The 22,609-nt window shown below is 43.2% G+C and overlaps 1 protein-coding gene across 2 annotated transcripts in view; it reads left to right on the top strand.

Annotated features, from left to right (window-relative positions):
* Positions 1–9,244, top strand: part of LOC306975253 (uridine-cytidine kinase-like 1) — a 35,962-nt gene extending 26,718 nt beyond the window's left edge. For both annotated transcript variants that reach the window (XM_079572747.1, XM_079572748.1), the window contains exons 10-15: positions 1,407–1,500; positions 1,570–1,632; positions 1,696–1,818; positions 3,715–3,822; positions 7,475–7,631; positions 9,108–9,244. In XM_079572747.1, the coding sequence (XP_079428873.1) occupies positions 1,407–1,500; positions 1,570–1,632; positions 1,696–1,818; positions 3,715–3,822; positions 7,475–7,631; positions 9,108–9,184 (622 nt within the window). In that variant the 3' untranslated portion in view covers positions 9,185–9,244. The remainder of the gene's footprint in view (positions 1–1,406; positions 1,501–1,569; positions 1,633–1,695; positions 1,819–3,714; positions 3,823–7,474; positions 7,632–9,107) is intronic.
* Positions 9,245–22,609: the final 13,365 nt, after the last annotated feature.

Below are 22,609 nucleotides of genomic sequence, written 5' to 3'. Positions count from 1 at the left end.
TTCTCTCTGTGAGAATCAGTTCTTACATTAAGAGTTGTTGTGATCTCATTTTTTCTTAAAATAAGAAAAAATATTCTTTGTCTAAAGCTGAAGAAGAATCAAAAAGTTTTTCTTTCTTGTTTCTTGTTTCTTTGTTAGCAAATATATCTGAACAAGAAATGGCTAGATTTTATTTCCTAAAATAAGATTTTTATTCTCAAGAAAACTTTGCTAGGGAAGACATTATTACTTTTTAGGGAAAAAAGAAGAACTTATTTCTTAACGGAAGACATTTTTACTTGCTTAGAATCCACTTTTTGCAGTGTGCTCTCTCTCTCCTCTCTCTCCTCTCCTCCTCTCTCCTCTTAACTCCTCCTCTCTCCTCTTAACTCCTCCTCTCTCTCCTCTCTCCTCCTAACTCCTCCTTTCTCCTCTCTCCTCCTCTTTGGACGGACACTGACATTAGGTGTGTTTAAGATGAAGTGGCCTCGCCTCGATTCCAGACGAGACCAGGCGGTGGCGTCCGAGGGCGGAGAAAGGCGCCTCTAATCAAGGCAGACACATCTCAGCCCCGAGAACAGAGAGGAGCCTCAGATCACGCAGCGTCTCGCGTTTGTTAGAAAGTTTGGGAATAAAACTACTTTAAAAGTTTGTGAACACATTTCTGCTTCTCCCACACACCAGACAGACGCCCCATCATTACAGCTACAATAACAGACTCTCCTCTTACAGTTTAGGATTAGAACAATAAACTTATGCATATTTAAAATGTAGGCCATATGTTCAACACACTGGCACTTTCTGTCAAAAATGAAGACTCTGAAGCATTTGTGCAGATGTAAGTAGATCTTGGTGATGAGAAAAAAGGAGGCAGGAGCTGCGGAGCGTCACGGCAACACGTCTCCGATCTAAACACAACTCATATCCAATCATCTGTCAGTCCTCTGTCAGCGTACGTGTTTACAGCACTTCATTTCCCACAATCCCTTTGGCCTTTGTAGTTCAGCCAGCCGAGCGAGGCGGAGAAAAGCAACTTCGCTCGCCTCCCCAAGGCGCTCCAGCCGCCTCGGTCTCACGAGAACACGGGCACCGTCGCACAGGTGGCGTCAGAGCGATTCTGACCGGCCTGCACCGCTCGCCTGCAGCCGCCTGCAGCGCCTCGCTCATCTTAAACACACCTATTATCTGAAGAGGCCAATGCCTAAATATCTCTGTTTGAAGTCAGTTTTCAAGGACATTGTTGCATGTTTTGAAACACGCGTGTTCTCGATCTCTTTTTATGGTGTGTGCGTTTAAACAGCCTGGTTCTCTTAAAAACTCAACATCCTTAAACATGTAGTATTTGGCGATATATTGGCCCTGCTGCTCCCTTTGTGAACTCTAAAGCTTTGAACTTGCACTTCATGTGTCCATCGTTTGCGTTTCAGGAATAAGGAAACGAGTCGAGACGAGTTCATCTTTTACTCGAAGCGTCTGATGAGGCTTTTGATCGAACACGCCCTGTCCTTCCTCCCGCTCAAGGTCAGCCCGGACCCTCTGCGGCTCAAACTGTTCCTGTTCTCACTGTCTGACCTGTTTTCCTCTCCACAGTCCGTGTCGGTGGAGACGCCGCAGGGAGGAGTCTACGAAGGCAAGAGACTCGGCGGGAAGACAGTGAGTTAGAACAAAGCGAGACGTTTGACCCAGAAGATGCTTTGAACCTTGTTGTTCCTGCAGATCACGGGCGTCTCGGTGCTCAGAGCGGGAGAGACCATGGAGCAGGCGCTGAGGGCCGTGTGTAAAGACATCAGACTGGGGAAGATCCTCATCCAGACCAACCACGACACCGGGGAGCCCGAGGTGAAGCCAGGCCCTTATTCAGTTACAGCATGTGTAAAGTACAGGGATTAGTTCCGAAACCCGGGATCTCCTTTCTCTTTTCACCACTGCACTGCTTTAGAGAAGCATCATTTACTCAATTTTGATAACTTCATTCATTTTAAATATAGTTGCCTTGTATATAAAGTATTGCAGGGACTTGCTCCACCTCCATTGCAGGATTTCATCAAACCAAAGTCTGTTAGTGGGATGGGCACCAGGGCATCAGCTCGAGGAGACTGTGAGGCTCCACACAGGAGAACCTCCTCTGGACAGACTGTGCTCTCTGTGAGGCTCCACACAGGAGAACCTCCTCTGGACAGACTGTGCTCTCTGTGAGGCTCCACACAGGAGAACCTCCTCTGGACAGACTGTGCTCTCTGTGAGGCTCCACACAGGAGAACCTCCTTTGGACAGACTGTGCTCTCTGTGAGGTTCCACACAGGAGAACCTCCTCTGGACAGACTGTGCTCTCTGTGAGGTTCCACACAGGAGAACCTCCTTTGGACAGACTGTGCTCTCTGTGAGGTTCCACACAGGAGAACCTCCTCTGGACAGACTGTGCTCTCTGTGAGGTTCCACACAGGAGAACCTCCTCTGGACAGACTGTGCTCTATGTGAGGTTCCACACAGGAGAACCTCCTCTGGACAGACTGTGCTCTCTGTAAAAGGCACCAAGTACTGGAATAGTCTCCCTTTATCAGTCAGAGAGACTCCAACTCTGGCCACTTTTAAAGCACGTTTTAAACTGTGGCTAAAGGAAAACCAGGCCTGTGGACACTTTTAGTTGTTACTGCATTTATTGTTGTCACATTATGCTAATTGTAAATTGTAAATTGTGTATGTGCTGCCTGCCTCGGGACTACAGATGGAAACTAGCATCCCTGCTATAATCTGGCATATTTACAGTGCTCATGTGCAACTGTTCATTAACGGCTCCGGGGCCGTGTGTGCTGGGCCACCGGAAAGATCCAGCCTTAACGGTCTTCTAAACCGGGTCTGTGTCTTCTGCGTTTATCACCTGCTACAGCCTGTGATCAACAAAAGACATTATGTATATTTGTATTTGGCCTCTCATATATTAAGAGTATGTGCAAATTGGAAATAAATTGGTTCCAAATTAGGGATGTCACGGTTACCGGTGTAGCGTAAACCCCGGTAAAAATGTTGACAATAATAATTACCGTCTTGTTTTTGAAATAATATTTTATCTCGGTGGATTAACGCGCCCGCGGTTTAGGCAAAGTGAGCCTCATGAGCCGCCGTCTCATCTGCTGAAGTCGCCGCAGGCGCCTCTGTAGCTACAACCAAAACTAAACTTTCTGGAAGCTGGAATCATGTCCGAGACGACGCAGGATCTATCAGCCTCAGCCTAAGAAAGCTGAAGGACAGTTGATAGAGACAGTTTTCCTGTTTGTGGAACATGCAGGAAAAAGTGTCTCTAAAGCAGCAAGACTTTGAACCTCTGACTCACCTGCGTGACCGTCTCCACAGCTCTATAGCAGTAAGCTAACGTTAGCACAGGTGTTTCCTTCGTAAATGAGCCAAACGGAGGAGTCGAGCTGCGAGGGGGCGAGTGGTCTGAGTGAACTGAACACCACTAGGGGGCGCTGTGATGAAGTGGTCGAGACGCCAAGGATCCTGGCTTATGGGAAACAGCCAAAAATCCACACGAGCTCTTACATTTCTTCCTTACTTTTATACTTTGCAGTTATGAGTTGACTTGAATATGTGAATACTTTTGCTTTGCTTGTGCTTTTCCTCCACAGTTTGACACCACCTTCCAATTTTTACTATTTCTATGAAGCTTTGAGCACATGTTTTCCTCCTTTGCGTCAGTATCTACAGCAGAAGTTTCATGTTGTCCGTTTGTTTCAGCTCCATTACCTTCGTCTGCCCAAAGACATCAGCGAGGACTACGTGATCCTGATGGACAGCACGGTGTCGACTGGAGCCGCCGCCCTCATGGCCATCCGAGTCCTGCTGGTACTGACTCATTCTCTGTGTGACCCTCTGTGTGACCCTCTATGACCCTCTGTGTGACCCTCTGTGACCCTCTGTGACCCTCTGTGACCCTCTGTGACCCTCTGTGACCCTCTGCGTGACCCTCTGTGACCCTCTGTGTGACCCTCTGCGTGACCCTCTGTGACCCTCTGTGTGACCCTCTGTGTGACCCTCTGTGACCCTCTGTGTGACCCTCTGTGTGACCCTCTGTGACCCTCTGTGTGACCCTCTGTGACCCTCTGTGACCCTCTGTGTGACCCTCTGTGACCCTCTATGACCCTCTGTGTGACCCTCTGTGACCCTCTGTGACCCTCTATGACCCTCTGTGACCCTCTATGACCCTCTGTGACCCTCTGTGACCCTCTGTGACCCTCTGTGACCCTCTGTGTGACCCTCTGTGACCCTCTATGACCCTCTGTGTGACCCTCTGTGACCCTCTATGACCCTCTGTGTGACCCTCTGTGACCCTCTGTGACCCTCTGTGACCCTCTATGACCCTCTGTGTGACCCTCTGTGACCCTCTGTGACCCTCTGTGACCCTCTGTGACCCTCTGTGACCCTCTGTGTGACCCTCTGTGTGACCCTCTGTGTGACCCTCTGTGACCCTCTGTGTGACCCTCTGTGTGACCCTCTGTGACCCTCTGTGTGACCCTCTGTGACCCTCTGTGTGACCCTCTGTGTGACCCTCTGTGTGACCCTCTGTGTGACCCTCTGCGTGACCCTCTGTGACCCTCTGTGTGACCCTCTGTGACCCTCTGTGACCCTCTGTGACCCTCTGTGTGACCCTCTGTGTGACCCTCTGTGTGACCCTCTGTGACCCTCTGTGACCCTCTGTGACCCTCTGTGACCCTCTGTGACCCTCTGTGTGACCCTCTGTGTGACCCTCTGTGTGACCCTCTGTGACCCTCTGTGTGACCCTCTGTGTGACCCTCTGTGACCCTCTGTGACCCTCTGTGTGACCCTCTGTGTGACCCTCTCTGTGACCCTCTGTGTGACTCTCTGTGACCCTCTGTGTAACCCTCTGTGTGACCCTCTGTGTGACCCTCTGTGTGACCCTCTGTGTGACCCTCTCTGTGACCCTCTCTGTGACCCTCTGTGTGACCCTCTGTGTGACCCTCTGTGTGACCCTCTGTGACCCTCTGTGTGATCCTCTGTGACCCTCTGTGTGACCCTCTGTGTGACCCTCTGTGTGACCCTCTGTGTGACCCTCTCTGTGACCCTCTGTGTGACCCTCTGTGTGACCCTCTGTGTGACCCTCTGTGACCCTCTGTGTGATCCTCTGTGACCCTCTGTGTGACCCTCTGTGTGACCCTCTGTGTGACCCTCTGTGTAACCCTCTGTGACCCTCTGTCTGACCCTCTGTGTGACCCTCTGTGTGAAGACCCTCTGTGTGAAGACCCTCTGTGTGAAGACCCTCTGTGTGACCCTCTGTGACCCTCTGTGTGACCCTCTGTGTGATCCTCTGTGACCCTCTGTGTGATCCTCTGTGACCCTCTGTGTGACCCTCTGTGTGACCCTCTGTGTGACCCTCTGTGACCCTCTGTGTGACCCTCTGTGTGACCCTCTGTGACCCTCTGTCTGACCCTCTGTGACCCTCTGTGTGACCCTCTGTGTGACCCTCTGTATGACCCTCTGTCTGACCCTCTGTCTGACCCTCTGTGTGATCCTCTCTGTGACCCTCTGTGTGACCCTCTGTGTGACCCTCTGTATGACCCTCTGTCTGACCCTCTGTCTGACCCTCTGTGACCCTCTGTGTGACCCTCTGTGTGACCCTCTGTGACCCTCTGTGTGACCCTCTGTGTGACCCTCTGTGACCCTCTGTGTGACCCTCTGTGTGACCCTCTGTGTGACCCTCTGTGACCCTCTGTGACCCTCTGTGACCCTCTGTGTGACCCTCTGTGTGACCCTCTGTGTGACCCTCTGTGTGACCTCTGTGTAACCCTCTGTGACCCTCTGTCTGACCCTCTGTCTGACCCTCTGTGTGACCCTCTGTGTGAAGACCCTCTGTGTGAAGACCCTCTGTGTGACCCTCTGTGACCCTCTGTGTGACCCTCTGTGTGATCCTCTGTGACCCTCTGTGTGACCCTCTGTGTGACCCTCTGTGACCCTCTGTGTGACCCTCTGTGTGACCCTCTGTGTGACCCTCTGTGACCCTCTGTGTGACCCTCTGTGTGACCCTCTGTGTGACCCTCTGTGTGACCCTCTGTGTGACCCTCTGTGACCCTCTGTGTGACCCTCTGTGTGACCCTCTGTGTGACCCTCTGTGTAACCCTCTGTGACCCTCTGTGTGACCCTCTGTGTGACCCTCTGTGTGAAGACCCTCTGTGTGAAGACCCTCTGTGTGAAGACCCTCTGTGTGACCCTCTGTGACCCTCTGTGTGATCCTCTGTGACCCTCTGTGACCCTCTGTGTGATCCTCTGTGACCCTCTGTAACCCTCTGTGACCCTCTGTCTGACCCTCTGTGTGACCCTCTGTGTGAAGACCCTCTGTGTGAAGACCCTCTGTGTGAAGACCCTCTGTGTGACCCTCTGTGACCCTCTGTGTGACCCTCTGTGTGATCCTCTGTGACCCTCTGTGTGATCCTCTGTGACCCTCTGTGTGACCCTCTGTGTGACCCTCTGTGTGACCCTCTGTGACCCTCTGTGTGACCCTCTGTGTGACCCTCTGTGACCCTCTGTGTGACCCTCTGTGTGACCCTCTGTGACCCTCTGTGTGACCCTCTGTGTGACCCTCTGTGTGACCCTCTGTGTGACCCTCTGTGTGACCCTCTGTGTGACCCTCTGTGTAACCCTCTGTGACCCTCTGTGTGACCCTCTGTGTGACCCTCTGTGTGAAGACCCTCTGTGTGAAGACCCTCTGTGTGACCCTCTGTGTGACCCTCTGTGTGACCCTCTGTGTGACCCTCTGTGTGACCCTCTGTGTGACCCTCTGTGTGACCCTCTGTGACCCTCTGTGACCCTCTGTGTGACCCTCTGTGTGACCCTCTGTGTGAAGACCCTCTGTGTGAAGACCCTCTGTGTGACCCTCTGTGACCCTCTGTGACCCTCTGTGTGACCCTCTGTGTGACCCTCTGTGTGACCCTCTGTGTGACCCTCTGTGTGACCCTCTGTGACCCTCTGTGTGACCCTCTGTGTGACCCTCTGTGACCCTCTGTGTGACCCTCTCTGTGACCCTCTGTGTGACCCTCTGTGTGACCCTCTGTGTGACCCTCTGTGTGACCCTCTGTGTGACCCTCTGTGACCCTCTGTGTGACCCTCTGTGTGACCCTCTGTGTGACACTCTGTGTGACCCTGTGTGACCCTCTGTGTGACCCTCTGTGTGACCCTCTGTGTGACCCTCTGTGTGACCCTCTCTGTGACCCTCTGTGACCCTCTGTGACCCTCTGTGTGACCCTCTGTGTGACCCTCTGTGTGATCCTCTGTGACCCTCTGTGTGACCCTCTGTGTGACCCTCTCTGTGACCCTCTCTGTGACCCTCTGTGTGACCCTCTGTGTGACCCTCTGTGTGACCCTCTGTGTGACCCTCTGTGACCCTCTGTGACCCTCTGTGTGACCCTCTGTGTGACCCTCTCTGTGACCCTCTGTGTGACCCTCTGTGTGGAGACCCCGCTGTTTAAAGTCTCCTCGTGTTCAGGACCACGACGTGCCCGAGGACCAGATCTTCCTGCTGTCTCTGCTCATGGCGGAGATGGGCGTTCACTCCGTGGCCTACGCCTTCCCCCGAGTCCGCATCATCACCACCGCCGTCGACAAGGAGGTGAACGAGAGCTTCCACATCGTCCCCGGCATCGGTGAGGAGACAGCACTGCTGCAATGGTCAACGGAGATGAAACACGTACACGCTTCTGTTTCCAGATCATTTACTTCACTTCTGTTCATCACAGAGCTACAAAAATCACACATGAGGTGTATTAGAGGGTCTAGTTTTTTGGCACTCAATGTGTTAAAGGGACTATCAGAAAACTAAGTATCTTCCTCTCCCGACATGTTCCTCCGTGTCCTAATAGAATGAGCTCAGACCTGTTCACCACAACTGCCTCTAAAATCCTGCACTGTCACTCAGAAAGATGTTTAACCTCTTAACTCCTGCCTGAACCGAGAGGATCTTTTTCCTCACGTCATCAGATATTTTTTACATCATTTTTTTGTGGGTGTTCAACTCATTTTTGTAAAAAAAAAAATCACATTTTTATCACATTTTTTTGTCACATTTTTGTCATTTTTTTGTCACATTTTTGTCATTTTTTCGTAAATTACTTTATCAAATTTTTGTCTTTTTTTGTCATTTTTTTGTCACTTTTTTGCCACTTTTTTGTCAAATTTTTGTCTTTTTTTTTCAAATTTTTATCAAATTTATGTCATTTTTTTGTCACATTTTTGCCACTTTTTCATCAATTTTTCGTCACTTTTTTGTCAATGTTTTCTCACTTTTTTGTCAAATTTCCGTCATTGTTTTCGTCTCAGTTTTGTTGCTTTTTCACACCTTTTTTCCAGAAGCTTTTGGACTGGGGTAAAGCCAAACTGGAGAAAATGTGCTCGGTTCAGCAAAACGAAACATAAAATATCCACGATATAACTCTACTCATTAACAGAGCGACATTAACAGTCATAGATGTTCTTAACCTCTTAACTCCCACCTGAACATGTTTTCTCCTGTTCATTCTCCAAATCTAAAAGCTTCTTCAAAATGGCGACAAAAAACGAGAAGAAAATGAGGATGTAAATTGACAAAAATGACAAAAATCCAGCAAAAAAAATGACAAAAAAACAGCAAAAAAATGGCAAAAATCCAGGGAAAAAGTGAAAAAATCCAGGAAAAAAAGTGAAAAAATCCAGCAAAAAAAAGACAAAAATCCAGCAAAAAAAGACAAAAATCCAGCAAAAAAAAGACAAAAATCCAGCAAAAAAAGACAAAAATCCAGCAAAAAAAAGACAAAAATCCTGCAAAAAAGTGACCAAAATCCAGCAAAAAAGTGACCAAAATCCTGCAAAAAAATGTGACATAAATGCATCAAAAAAGTAACAAAAGTGCCATAAAAAAGTGACAAAAACACACAAGGGAATTAAAAAGTGACGAGGAGAGAATGCATCTGGTTTTGGCGGGTGGTTAGAGGTTTATGACGGAACAATATTCTTAACATGGGGCCATATGTTTGAAGAGCACTTGCTTCCACTTCTTGCTTAGACTTTGCTCAGAACGGCTCCTAAAATGACCCACAAACTCTTTTACTTCCTACATGATTAAAAACCTCTTCCTTTCCCTCCAGGAAACTTTGGCGACCGTTACTTCGGCACCGACGCTCCCTCAGATTTCTGCGAGAGCGACGAGGGCATGGACTTCTGACTCCGCCGCCGTCCGCCATTTTGGGTCGACCGTTTTCACTTTTAAAACTTGAAACGCACCATTCCAGAACGAGCTGCTGAGAAGAGGGACGAGTTGATCCGGAGCGACTGGACTGTTACTGTTACTCATCCCTTTGGCCCAAACTGACCCGTCCAGAACATCACAGCAGGACGGAAGGGCATCTGGTCACTATTACACACAGCTCAGGCTTGTTTTACTGAAAAATGGTCAAAAACCTTTTTATTTCTGTAGGCTACATCTTTAACCCCTTAACTCCCACCTGAACCGAGCACATTTTCTCCAGTTTGGCTTTACCCCAATCCAAAAGCTTCTGGAAAAAAGGTGTGAAAATAGCAACAAAACTGAGACGAAAACAATGTCGGAAATGTGAAAAAAGTGAGAAAGAATTGACGAAAAATGTACAAAAAAATGACAAAATTGGGCAAAAATTTGACAAGAAAGTGAGAAAAATTTGAGGAAAAATTGAGGAAAAAATGGCCGAAAAAGTGACAAAAAATGGACAAAAAAGTGATAAGAATTTGACAAAAAAATTAGAATAATTTGACGAAAAAGTGACAAAAAATATATAAAAAATGGACAAAAAATGACAAAAATTTGACCAAAAAATGCGAACAATTTGACGAAAAAGTGACAAAAAAGTGACAAAAAATTTACCAAAAAAAATCGAAAAAGTGATGAAAAAAAATCGGATGATGTGAGGAAAAAGATCAATTTAGTTTTGTAGGTCTTAGCTTTCAAATGAGGTGCTACACTGGCCTACAGGATTTTGTTAAAGCTGAACTGGAGAAAATGCTCTCGGTTCAGGCGGGAGTTAAGAGGTTAATTAAGTATTTTAGCACTTAGCTCGGGAACCTGGGTCTAACTATTATTTTCTCTCATCTCCTTGCTTTTCTGTTGGACAGTGAAGTGTTTCCAAACTGAAGGTGTTAAACATTTCAAACATTGCTGTAGGAGAAACGTTTGGGTAAAAACGTGTTTATATAAAGTTGATGCTGACGAGGACGTGAATGCAATGAAGCCGTTATTGTACATTAATTTGTGGCTCTTTTCACTTTGTACCATTTTATTGTTGTTTTTAAATAAATGAACCTAATTTAACTGAGAGCCTGTGGAAATGTGTTCATGAAAAAAAAGAACAAAGCAGATTTGAAAACACTGGAGTTAATCTTCACATGAAAACACTCGGGGACCACGGTGAGTTAGATTAACAGTAGTGACTTTTCCACAGCTTTTTAGTCTTAAACTTTGGATCAGAACTGGCCCAGCCGATACACCAGGGGGAGGCAACGTCAGGCCAGAATCTCTGTGCTGGAGCAGAGTCTCTGTGCTGGAGCAGAGTCTCTGAGCTGGAGCAGAGTCTCTGTGCTGGAGCAGAGTCTGTGCTGGAGCAGAGTCTCTGTGCTGGAGCCGAGTCTCTGTGCTGGAGCAGAGTCTCTGTGCTGGAGCAGAGTCTGTGCTGGAGCAGAGTCTCTGAGCTGGAGCAGAGTCTCTGAGCTGGAGCAGAGTCTCTGTGCTGGAGCAGAGTCTCTGAGCTGGAGCAGAGTCTCTGAGCTGGAGCAGAGTCTCTGAGCTGGAGCAGAGTCTCTGTGCTGGAGCAGAGTCTCTGAGCTGGAGGAGAGTCTCTGAGCTGGAGGAGAGTCTCTGTGCTGGAGCAGAGTCTCTGTGCTGGAGCAGAGTCTCTGAGCTGGAGCAGAGTCTCTGAGCTGGAGGGCCAATACTGACACTAAAAATGTCCCGCTTGGTCATGTATAATGCTGGGTCGGGACCCAAAAGTGGGTCATGGAACCATTTTCAGTGGGTCGAGAGTCTATAGGGAACTTTTACTGCCTGGATACACTAACTGTGTCTGTTAACCTCTTAACTCCCGCCTGAACCGGGAGCATTTTCTCCAGGTCAGCTTTACCCAAATCCTGTAGGTCAGTGTAACTACAAAACTCATCTAAATGGATCTTTTTCCTCACGTCATCAGATTTATTTCCCATCATTTTTGGGGGGTTTTCAACTCATTTTTGTAACTTTTTTGTCATTTTTTTGTCAAATAGTAAATTTTTTGTCACTTTTTGTCACATTTGTCCTTTTGTTGTCACATTTTGTACATTTTTTTGTAATTTTTTTGTAATTTTTTTTGACATTTTCGCCACTTTTTTTGTCAATTTTTCATCCATTTTTTGTCCGTTTTTTGTCCTTTTTTGGCAGTTTTTTGTCTAAGTTTTCTCACTTTTTTCTCACTTTTTTCTCACATTTCCATCATTGTTTTCGTCTCAGTTTTGTTGCTATTTTCACAGCTTTTCCCCAGAAGCTTTTGGACTGGGGTAAAGCCAAACTGGAGAAAATGGGCTCGGTTCAGGTGGGAGTTAAGTGGTTAAAATGAATGTTATTGGATTGTTTCAGTCTTAAAGGGAAATCTCCTGCTTGTTCAACAAAAACTTGTGTGGAAAATACAATATTTTATACAATTTCTGACATATTACAGTTGTATTTGGTTAGGTTAGGTTAGGTTCGTTTATTTGTACTCGTGGGTAAATTCGTCTTGTAATTCTGAGAACTGGTCAACACATTAAAACACATTATACAAAGATAAAACATCACATATTTAAATATAAAGCTTGTAAGTCCAGATACTAACAGGATGTGCCTTTTGTACAGAAACAAGTGAAGTTTAAGCCACTTACCTTGTCAGGAGCGATTTGATCCCGACTTGTTCATGAAGGAAAGGGCAGCGGGAACAAAGCTTTTCTTAACCTCTTAACTCCCCCCTGAACATGTTTTCTCCTGTTCATTATCCAAATCTAAAAGCTTCTTCAAAACAGCGATAAAAAAGAAAATGCGGATGTAAACTGCGCTAAAAAGTGCCCAAAGAAAGTGACAAAAATTACTATAACTCAACTAAAAGGTGACGAAAGGGCAGCAAAAAATGACAAAAATCCAGCAAAAAAGTGACAAAAATCCAGCAAAAAAATGACAAAAATCCAGCGAAAAATGACAAAAAATCAGCAAAAAAAAGACAAAAATCCAGCAACAAAATGACAAAAATCCAGAAAAAAAGTGACAAAAATCCAGAAAAAAAGTGACAAAAATCCAGAAAAAAAGTGACAAAATCCAGAAAAAAAGTGACAAAAATCCAGAAAAAAGACAAAAATCCAGCAAAAAAGTGACAAAAATCCAGCAAAAAAGTGACAAAAATCCAGAAAAAAGTGACAAAAATCCAGAAAAAAGTGACAAAAATCCAGCAAAAAAGTGACAAAAATCCAGAAAAAAAGTGACAAAAATCCAGAAAAAAAGTGACAAAAATCCAGAAAAAAGTGACAAAAATCCAGAAAAAAAGTGACAAAAATCCAGCAGAAAAAAGACAAAAATCCAGCAAAAAATGACAAAAATCCAGCAAAAAATCACAAAAATCCAGCAAAAAAAGTGACAAAAATCCAGCAAAAAAGTGACAAAAATCCAGCAAAAAAAGTGACAAAAATCCAGCAAAAAATCACAAAAATCCAGCAAAAAGCGACAAAAATCCAGCAAAAAAAGTGACAAAAATCCAGCAAAAAATCACAAAAATCCAGCGAAAAATGACAAAAATCCATCAGAAAAATGACAAAAATCCAGCAGAAAAAAGACAAAAATCCAGCAAAAAAAGTGACAAAAATCCAGCAAAAAATCACAAAAATCCAGCAAAAAAAGTGACAAAAATCCAGCAAAAAAGTGACAAAAATCCAGCAAAAAAAGTGACAAAAATCCAGCAAAAAATGACAAAAATCCAGCAAAAAAATGACAAAAATCCAGCAAAAAAATGACAAAAATCCAGCAAAAAAAATGACAAAAATCCAGCAAAAAAATGACAAAAATCCAGCAAAAAAGTGACAAAAATCCAGCAAAAAATCACAAAAATCCAGCAAAAAATGACAAAAATCCAGCAAAAAAAGTGACAAAAATCCAGCAGAAAAATGACAAAAATCCAGCGAAAAATGACAAAAATCCAGCAAAAAAGTGACAAAAATCCAGCAGAAAAATGACAAAAATCCAGCGAAAAATGACAAAAATCCAGCAAAAAAATGACAAAAATCCAGCAAAAAAAGTGACAAAAATCCAGCAGAAAAATGACAAAAATCCAGCAAAAAAGTGACAAAAATCCAGCAGAAAAATGACAAAAATCCAGCAAAAAAGTGACAAAAATCCAGCAGAAAAATGACAAAAATCCAGCGAAAAATGACAAAAATCCAGCAAAAAAGTGACAAAAATCCAGCAAAAAAAGTGACAAAAATCCAGCAAAAAATCACAAAAATCCAGCAGAAAAATGACAAAAATCCAGCAAAAAAGTGACAAAAATCCAGCAAAAAAAGTGACAAAAATCCAGCAGAAAAGTAATAAAAAAGTGACAAAAACACAACAGGTTTGGTTTTGGCGGAAGCATCGAAACTCTGAATGCAACGGATGTTCAGTGTCTTTGACGATGCTTCGTCCTCTCTAACTGTCTATCCTGCAGAAAGTCCAAACTGGTCTGAGGCCGATGACTTTACCCTCGGCTCGTGATCCGAGGGTAATGGTGGATCCCAAAGCCCTGACACTTGGAAATCTCTGACGTAAAACATTTGCATTTGTAGAAAATAGTTCTTTACTTGAGGCTACAGTGTTGAGGTTCAGCCCTTGGGTGTTTAGGCCACGATGGAAACTTGCCGACCCCTGCGAGACACATACCAGCGGCTGCTTAGGGCCCCGAGGCCACCAGGGGGCCCCCAAGAGCGCCCAGGTTTTTATTGCAAATGATGTTTAGACAGTTTGACATTTGTATTTTTTCCATTTGCTGTTTACATGACCTTTGAACTGGCCGTGCACAGCCGCAGAAAAGGACCCAGTGCAGTAAAAATGATACAAGTGTGAGTGCAGTTTCCTGAAACAGAGCAGGACAACAGCAAAGCCCCAGAGAGAGACTGAAACATGGACATGTAGAAGGATGTTTCTGACTTATGACGTGAACTGGGACTGTCTCTCCTCTGCCGGGCGAGAGAATGACGTGTGAACGACCTGCTCATTAACCTCTGACCCCCCGCCAAAACCAAATGCATTCTCTCCTCTTTGCCATTGTCCTCACTTTTTATTTCCCTTATGTGTTTTTCCTATTTTTATACCGCACTTTTGTTACTTTTTTGCTGAATTTTTGTCTTTTTTTTTGCTGGATTTTTGTCTCTTTTATTTTTCTGGAATTTTGTCGCTTTTTTGCTGGATTTTTGTCGTTTTTTTACTGGATTTTTGTCTTTTTTTTGCTGGATTTTTTTCACTTTTTTGTTGGACTTTTGTCACTTTTTTGTTGGATTTTTGTCTTTTTTTTTGCTGGATTTTTGTCTTTTTTTTTGCTGGATTTTTGTCACTTTTTTGTTGGATTTTTGTCTTTTTTTTGCTGGATTTTTGTCTTTTTTTTTGCTGGATTTTTGTCACTTTTTTGTTGGATTTTTGTCCTTTTTTTTGCTGGATTTTTGTCTTTTTTTGCTGGATTTTTGTCACTTTTTTGTTGGATTTTTGTCATTTTTTTGCTGGATTTTTGTCTTTTTTTGCTGGATTTTTGTCACTTTTTTGTTGGACTTTTGTCACTTTTTTGTTGGATTTTTGTCACTTTTTTGCTGGATTTTTGTCACTTTTTTGTTGGATTTTTGTCACTTTTTTGCTGGATTTTTGTCGTTTTTTTACTGGATTTTTGTCTTTTTTTTGCTGGATTTTTGTCACTTTTTTGTTGGACTTTTGTCACTTTTTTGTTGGATTTTTGTCAATTTTTTGTTGGATTTTTGTCTTTTTTTTTGCTGGATTTTTGTCTTTTTTTTGTTAGATTTTTTTCACTTTTTAGCTGGATTTTTGTCTTTTTTTTAGCTGGATTTTTGTCACTTTTTTGTTGGATTTTTGTCTTTTTTTTGTTGGATTTTTGTCTTTTTTTGGCTGGATTTTTGTCAATTTTTTGTTGGATTTTTGTCTTTTTTTGGCTGGATTTTTGTCAATTTTTTGTTGGACTTTTGTCTTTTTTTGCTGGATTTTTGTCACTTTTTTTTTGGATTTTTGTCTTTTTTTGCTGGATTTTTGTCACTTTTTTGTTGGACTTTTGTCACTTTTTTGTTGGATTTTTGTCACTTTTTTGCTGGATTTTTGTCGTTTTTTTACTGGATTTTTGTCACTTTTTTGTTGGATTTTTGTCTTTTTTTTGTTGGATTTTTGTCTTTTTTTGGCTGGATTTTTGTCAATTTTTTGTTGGATTTTTGTCTTTTTTTGCTGGATTTTTGTCAATTTTTTGTTGGATTTTTGTCTTTTTTTTGCTGGATTTTTGTCACTTTTTTGTTGGATTTTTGTCATTTTTTTTGCTGGATTTTTGTCACTTTTTTGTTGGATTTTTGTCATTTTTTTTGCTGGATTTTTGTCTTTTTTTGCTGGATTTTTGTCACTTTTTTGTTGGACTTTTGTCACTTTTTTGTTGGATTTTTGTCACTTTTTTGCTGGATTTTTGTCGTTTTTTTACTGGATTTTTGTCAATTTTTTGTTGGATTTTTTTCACTTTTTTGTTGGATTTTTGTCACTTTTTTGCTGGATTTTTGTCACTTTTTTGCTGGATTTTTGTCACTTTTTTGTTGGATTTTTGTCAATTTTTTGTTGGATTTTTGTCTTTTTTTTTGCTGGATTTTTGTCTTTTTTTTGTTGGATTTTTTTCACTTTTTTGCTGGATTTTTGTCTTTTTTTTTTGCTGGATTTTTGTCACTTTTTTGCTGGATTTTTGTCTTTTTTTTGTTGGATTTTTGTCTTTTTTTGGCTGGATTTTTGTCAATTTTTTGTTGGATTTTTGTCTTTTTTTGCTGGATTTTTGTCACTTTTTTGCTGGATTTTTGTCTTTTTTTTGTTGGATTTTTGTCTTTTTTTGGCTGGATTTTTGTCTTTTTTTTGATGGATTTTTGTCTTTTTTTGCTGGATTTTTGTCAATTTTTTGTTGGATTTTTGTCTTTTTTTTGCTGGATTTTTGTCTTTTTTTTGCTGGATTTTTGTCAATTTTTTGTTGGATTTTTGTCTTTTTTTGCTGGATTTTTGTCACTTTTTTGCTGGATTTTTGTCTTTTTTTGCTGGATTTTTGTCACTTTTTTGTTGGATTTTTGTCTTTTTTTTGCTGGATTTTTGTCTTTTTTTTGCTGGATTTTTGTCAATTTCTTGTTGGATTTTTTCGCTTTTTTGCTGGATTTTTGTCACTTTTTTGTTGGATTTTTTCGCTTTTTTGCTGGATTTTTGTCACTTTTTGCTGGATTTTTGTCTTTTTTTGGCTGGATTTTTGTCTTTTGCTGGATTTTTGTCTTTTTTTTGTTGGATTTTTTTCACTTTTTTGCTGGATTTTTGTCTTTTTTTTGCTGGATTTTTGTCACTTTTTTGTTGGATTTTTGTCTTTTTTTTGTTGGATTTTTGTCATTTTTTTTGCTGGATTTTTGTCTTTTTTTGCTGGATTTTTTTCACTTTTTTGCTGGATTTTTGTCTTTTTTTGCCGGATTTTTGTCACTTTTTTGTTGGATTTTTGTCATTTTTTTTTGCTGGATTTTTGTCTTTTTTTGCTGGATTTTTGTCACTTTTTTGTTGGATTTTTGTCATTTTTTTTGCTGGATTTTTGTCACTTTTTTTGCTGGATTTTTGTCACTTTTTTGTTGGATTTTTGTCACTTTTTTGTTGGATTTTTGTCAATTTTTTGTTGGATTTTTGTCTTTTTTTTTGCTGGATTTTTGTCTTTTTTTTGCTGGATTTTTGTCACTTTTTGTTGGATTTTTGTCTTTTTTTTTGCTGGATTTTTGTCTTTTTTTGCTGGATTTTTGTCACTTTTTTGTTGGATTTTTGTTACTTTTTTGTTGGATTTTTATCACTTTTTTTGCTGGATTTTTGTCACTTTTTTGTTGGATTTTTGTCACTTTTTTGTTGGATTTTTATCACTTTTTTTCTGGATTTTTGCCATTTTTGTCAATTTACATCCTCATTTTCTTCTCGTTTTTTGTCGCTATTTTGAAGCTTTCAGATTTGTAGAATTTGGAGAACAGGAGAAAACATGTTCAGGTGGGAGTTAAGAGGTTAAGAACAGCCTGAGTTTATTTAGAGCCTCGGAATACAAGACATATTATTTGGAAATGCACTTCATGGCCCCGATTCTTTTCCAGATAAAACAAGTGTCTTCAAGAGTCCGGCCTCAGACCTCACACACCCCTTAAGCCAGGCAGGAATGTGAAGAGGCCTCCTGTCTTTGTTTCACACTGGAGGAATCCTTTGGGGAGGGGCTTCCCACGCAGAGCTATAAAACCCCCCGGTGACTTCCTGCTTGACTCTGGACCTGTGTGTGAGCCGGGAGGAAGAGCCACAAAGTCTCTGCTGGTTTGGAGGAAATATTCAGGACTCACAGAGCGGCTCCACAGTCTGTGCTGCTGCTGATCCACACGGGGGAAAAGCCCTTTGAGTGTGGCCAGTGTGGACATGCGTTTACTAAGTCTGCACATCTTAAAGGACACATGAGGATCCACACTGGAGAGAGGCCGTACAGCTGTGAGCAGTGTGAGAAGACCTTCAGTCATTCATCCAACCTCAAAGAACACATGAATACACACGCTGGGGGAAAGGAATACAGATGTGAGGAGTGTGGGAAGACATTTACTCAGCCCTCGGGTCTCATAAGTCACAAGAGAGTCCACGGTGGACTAAAGCAGTACAAGTGTGAGCAGTGTGGGAAAAGATTCAGCACGTCACATAATCTAGAATGTCACATGAGAGTCCACACTGGAGAGAGGCCGTACAGATGTGAGCAGTGTGGGAAGACCTTTGCTTATTCATCCAATCTCAAAAACCACATGAAGAGGATCCACACTGGAGACTCTAATTCAAACTAGTGCTGATGTTTTTTTGCTGCTCCTTGTTTTTGCAATGATAGACTGTAATGTTTTTATAATTACAAATAAAGTTTTAATTTTGAGACTGAAGTTTAAAGTTTTCATTCCCATCCACCATACATTTATGCAGATGCTTTAGTAATGGCTACTGTGGCTAGCTTTGGTAATGGCTACTGTGGTTAGCTTTGGTAATGGCTACTGTGGTTAGCTTTGGTAATGGTTACTGTGGTTACCTTTGGTCATGGCTACTGTGGTTAGCTTTAGTAATGGCTACTGTGGTTAGCTTTGGTAATGGCTACTGTGGTTAGCTTTGGTAATGGCTACTGTTGTTAGCTTTGGTAATGGCTACTGTTGTTAGCTTTAGTAATGACCACTGGTTAGCTTTGGTAATGGCTACTGTGGTTAACTTTAGTAATGGCTACTGTGGTTAGCTTTGGTAATGACTACTGTTGCTAGCTTTGGTAATGGCTACTGTGGTTAGCTTTGGTAATGACTACTGTTGCTAGCTTTGGTAATGGCTACTGTGGTTAGCTTTGGTAATGGCTACTGTTGTTAGCTTTGGTAATGGCTACTGTGGTTAGCTTTGGTAATGGCTACTGCGGTTAGCTTTGGTAATGGCTACTGTGGTTAGCTTTGGTAATGGCTACTGTGGTTAGCTTTGGTAATGGCTACTGCGGTTAGCTTTGGTAATGGCTACTGTGGTTAGCTTTGGTAATGGCTACTGCGGTTAGCTTTGGTAATGGCTACTGTGGTTAGCTTTAGTAATGGCTACTGTGGTTAGCTTTGGTAATGACTACTGTTGCTAGCTTTGGTAATGGCTACTGTGGTTAGCTTTGGTAATGGCTACTGTTGTTAGCTTTGGTTATGGCTACTGTGGTTAGCTTTGGTAATGGCTACTGTGGTTAGCTTTGGTAATGGCTACTGTGGTTAGCTTTGGTAATGGCTACTGCGGTTAGCTTTGGTAATGGCTACTGTGGTTAGCTTTGGTAATGGCTACTGCGGTTAGCTTTGGTAATGGCTACTGTGGTTAGCTTTGGTAATGGCTACTGCGGTTAGCTTTGGTAATGGCTACTGTGGTTAGCTTTGGTAGTGGCTACTGTGGGTAGCTTTGGTAATGGCTACTGCGGTTAGCTTTGGTAATGGCTACTGTGGTTAGCTTTGGTAGTGGCTACTGTGGGTAGCTTCGGTAATGGCTACTGTGGCTAGCTTTGGTAATGGCTACTGTGGTTAGCTTTGGTAATGGCTACTGTTGTTTGCTTTGGTAATGGCTACTGTTGTTAGCTTTGGTAATGGCTACTGTTGTTAGCTTTAGTAATGACCACTGGTTAGCTTTGGTAATGGCTACTGCGGTTAGCTTTGGTAATGGCTACTGTGGTTAGCTTTGGTAGTGGCTACTGTGGGTAGCTTTGGTAATGGCTACTGTGGCTAGCTTTGGTAATGGCTACTGTGGTTAGCTTTGGTAATGGCTACTGTTGTTAGCTTTGGTAATGGCTACTGTGGTTAGCTTTGGTAATGGCTACTGCGGTTAGCTTTGGTAATGGCTACTGTGGTTAGCTTTGGTAGTGGCTACTGTGGGTAGCTTTGGTAATGGCTACTGTGGCTAGCTTTGGTAATGGCTACTGTGGTTAGCTTTGGTAATGGCTACTGTTGTTAGCTTTGGTAATGGCTACTGTTGTTAGCTTTGGTAATGGCTACTGTTGTTAGCTTTAGTAATGACCACTGGTTAGCTTTGGTAATGGCTACTGTGGTTAACTTTAGTAATGGCTACTGTGGTTAGCTTTGGTAATGGCTACTGTGGTTAGCTTTGGTAATGGCTACTGTGGTTAGCTTTGGTAGTGGCTACTGTGGTTAGCTTTGGTAATGGCTACTGTGGTTAGCTTTGGTAATGGCTACTGTAATGGCTAATTGGGCGGCACGGTAGGGCAGCGGTTAGCGCTCTCGCTTCACAGCTAGAAGGTCCGGGTTCGATTCCCACCTGCACAGGGCCTTTCTGTGTGGAGTTTGCGTGTTCTCCCCGTGTCTGCGTAGGTTTCCTCCGGGTACTCCGGTTTCCCCTACCACTAAAAACATGCACAATAGGCCAGGATGAATGATGTATGTGTGAGTGAATGGTGGTGGTGGTCAGAGGGTCCGTTGGCGCAGACGTGTGTAGTCGCGAAAGTGCTTCTGACAGTCTCCCCCAGGGGAAACTGAAGCTACAAACGTAGCTTTCCACCACCGAGTATGGAGTGAATGTACAACTGTCTCATGTAAAGCGCTTTGTGACTATATGTCTGTGAAAGGCGCTATATAAATAAAGATCTTCTTCTTCTTCTTCTGTGGCTAGCTTTGGTAATGGCTACTGTGGTTAGCTTTGGTAATGGCTACTGTGGTTAGCTTTGGTAATGGCTACTGTTGTTAGCTTTGGTAATGGCTACTGTTGTTAGCTTTGGTAATGGCTCCTGTTGTTAGCTTTAGTAATGGCTCCTGTTGTTAGCTTTAGTAATGGCTACTGTTGTTAGCTTTGGTAATGGCTGCTGTGGTTAGCTTTGGTAATGGCTACTGTTGCTAGCTTTAGTAATGGCTCCTGTTGTTAGCTTTAGTAATGGCTACTGTTGTTAGCTTTGGTAATGGCTGCTGTGGTTAGCTTTGGTAATGGCTGCTGTGGTTAGCTTTGGTAATGGCTACTGTGGTTAGCTTTGGTAACGGCTCCTGTTGTTAGCTTTGGTAATGGTTACTGTGGTTAGCTTTGGTAGTGGCTACTGTGGTTAGCTTTGGTAATGGTTACTGTGGTTAGCTTTGGTAGTGGCTACTGTGGTTAGCTTTGGTAGTGGCTACTGTGGTTAGCTTTGGTAGTGGCTACTGTGGTTAGCTTCTGTAATGGTTACTGTGGTTAGCTTTGGTAGTGGCTACTGTAGTTAGCTTTGGTAATGGTCACTGTGGTTAGCTTTGGTAGTGGCTACTGTAGTTAGCTTTGGTAACGGTTACTGTGGTTAGCTTTGGTAGTGGCTACTGTGGTTAGCTTTGGTAATGGCTACTGCGGTTAGCTTTGGTAATGGCTACTGTGGTTAGCTTTGGTAATGGCTACTGCGGTTAGCTTTGGTAATGGCTACTGTGGTTAGCTTTGGTCATGGCTACTGCGGTTAGCTTTGGTAATGGCTACTGTGGTTAGCTTTGGTAGTGGCTACTGTGGGTAGCTTTGGTAATGGCTACTGCGGTTAGCTTTGGTAATGGCTACTGTGGTTAGCTTTGGTAGTGGCTACTGTGGGTAGCTTTGGTAATGGCTACTGTGGCTAGCTTTGGTAATGGCTACTGTGGTTAGCTTTGGTAATGGCTACTGTTGTTAGCTTTGGTAATGGCTACTGTTGTTAGCTTTGGTAATGGCTACTGTTGTTAGCTTTAGTAATGACCACTGGTTAGCTTTGGTAGTGGCTACTGTAGTTAGCTTTGGTAATGGTCACTGTGGTTAGCTTTGGTAGTGGCTACTGTAGTTAGCTTTGGTAACGGTTACTGTGGTTAGCTTTGGTAGTGGCTACTGTGGTTAGCTTTGGTAATGGCTACTGCGGTTAGCTTTGGTAATGGCTACTGTGGTTAGCTTTGGTAATGGCTACTGCGGTTAGCTTTGGTAATGGCTACTGTGGTTAGCTTTGGTAATGGCTACTGCGGTTAGCTTTGGTAATGGCTACTGTGGTTAGCTTTGGTAGTGGCTACTGTGGGTAGCTTTGGTAATGGCTACTGCGGTTAGCTTTGGTAATGGCTACTGTGGTTAGCTTTGGTAGTGGCTACTGTGGGTAGCTTTGGTAATGGCTACTGTGGCTAGCTTTGGTAATGGCTACTGTGGTTAGCTTTGGTAATGGCTACTGTTGTTAGCTTTGGTAATGGCTACTGTTGTTAGCTTTGGTAATGGCTACTGTTGTTAGCTTTAGTAATGACCACTGGTTAGCTTTGGTAATGGCTACTGCGGTTAGCTTTGGTAATGGCTACTGTGGTTAGCTTTGGTAGTGGCTACTGTGGGTAGCTTTGGTAATGGCTACTGTGGCTAGCTTTGGTAATGGCTACTGTGGTTAGCTTTGGTAATGGCTACTGTTGTTAGCTTTGGTAATGGCTACTGTGGTTAGCTTTGGTAATGGCTACTGCGGTTAGCTTTGGTAATGGCTACTGTGGTTAGCTTTGGTAGTGGCTACTGTGGGTAGCTTTGGTAATGGCTACTGTGGCTAGCTTTGGTAATGGTTACTGTGGTTAGCTTTGGTAATGGCTACTGTTGTTAGCTTTGGTAATGGCTACTGTTGTTAGCTTTGGTAATGGCTACTGTTGTTAGCTTTAGTAATGACCACTGGTTAGCTTTGGTAATGGCTACTGTGGTTAACTTTAGTAATGGCTACTGTGGTTAGCTTTGGTAATGGCTACTGTGGTTAGCTTTGGTAATGGCTACTGTGGTTAGCTTTGGTAGTGGCTACTGTGGTTAGCTTTGGTAATGGCTACTGTGGTTAGCTTTGGTAATGGCTACTGTAATGGCTAATTGGGCGGCACGGTAGGGCAGCGGTTAGCGCTCTCG

The sequence above is a fragment of the Gobius niger genome (genome assembly GCF_951799975.1).
Source record: "Gobius niger genome assembly, chromosome: 15".
NCBI classification, from domain to species: domain Eukaryota; kingdom Metazoa; phylum Chordata; class Actinopteri; order Gobiiformes; family Gobiidae; genus Gobius; species Gobius niger.
Note: the sequence above shows the minus strand (reverse complement) of the source record. Positions and strands in the feature narration are given on the sequence as shown.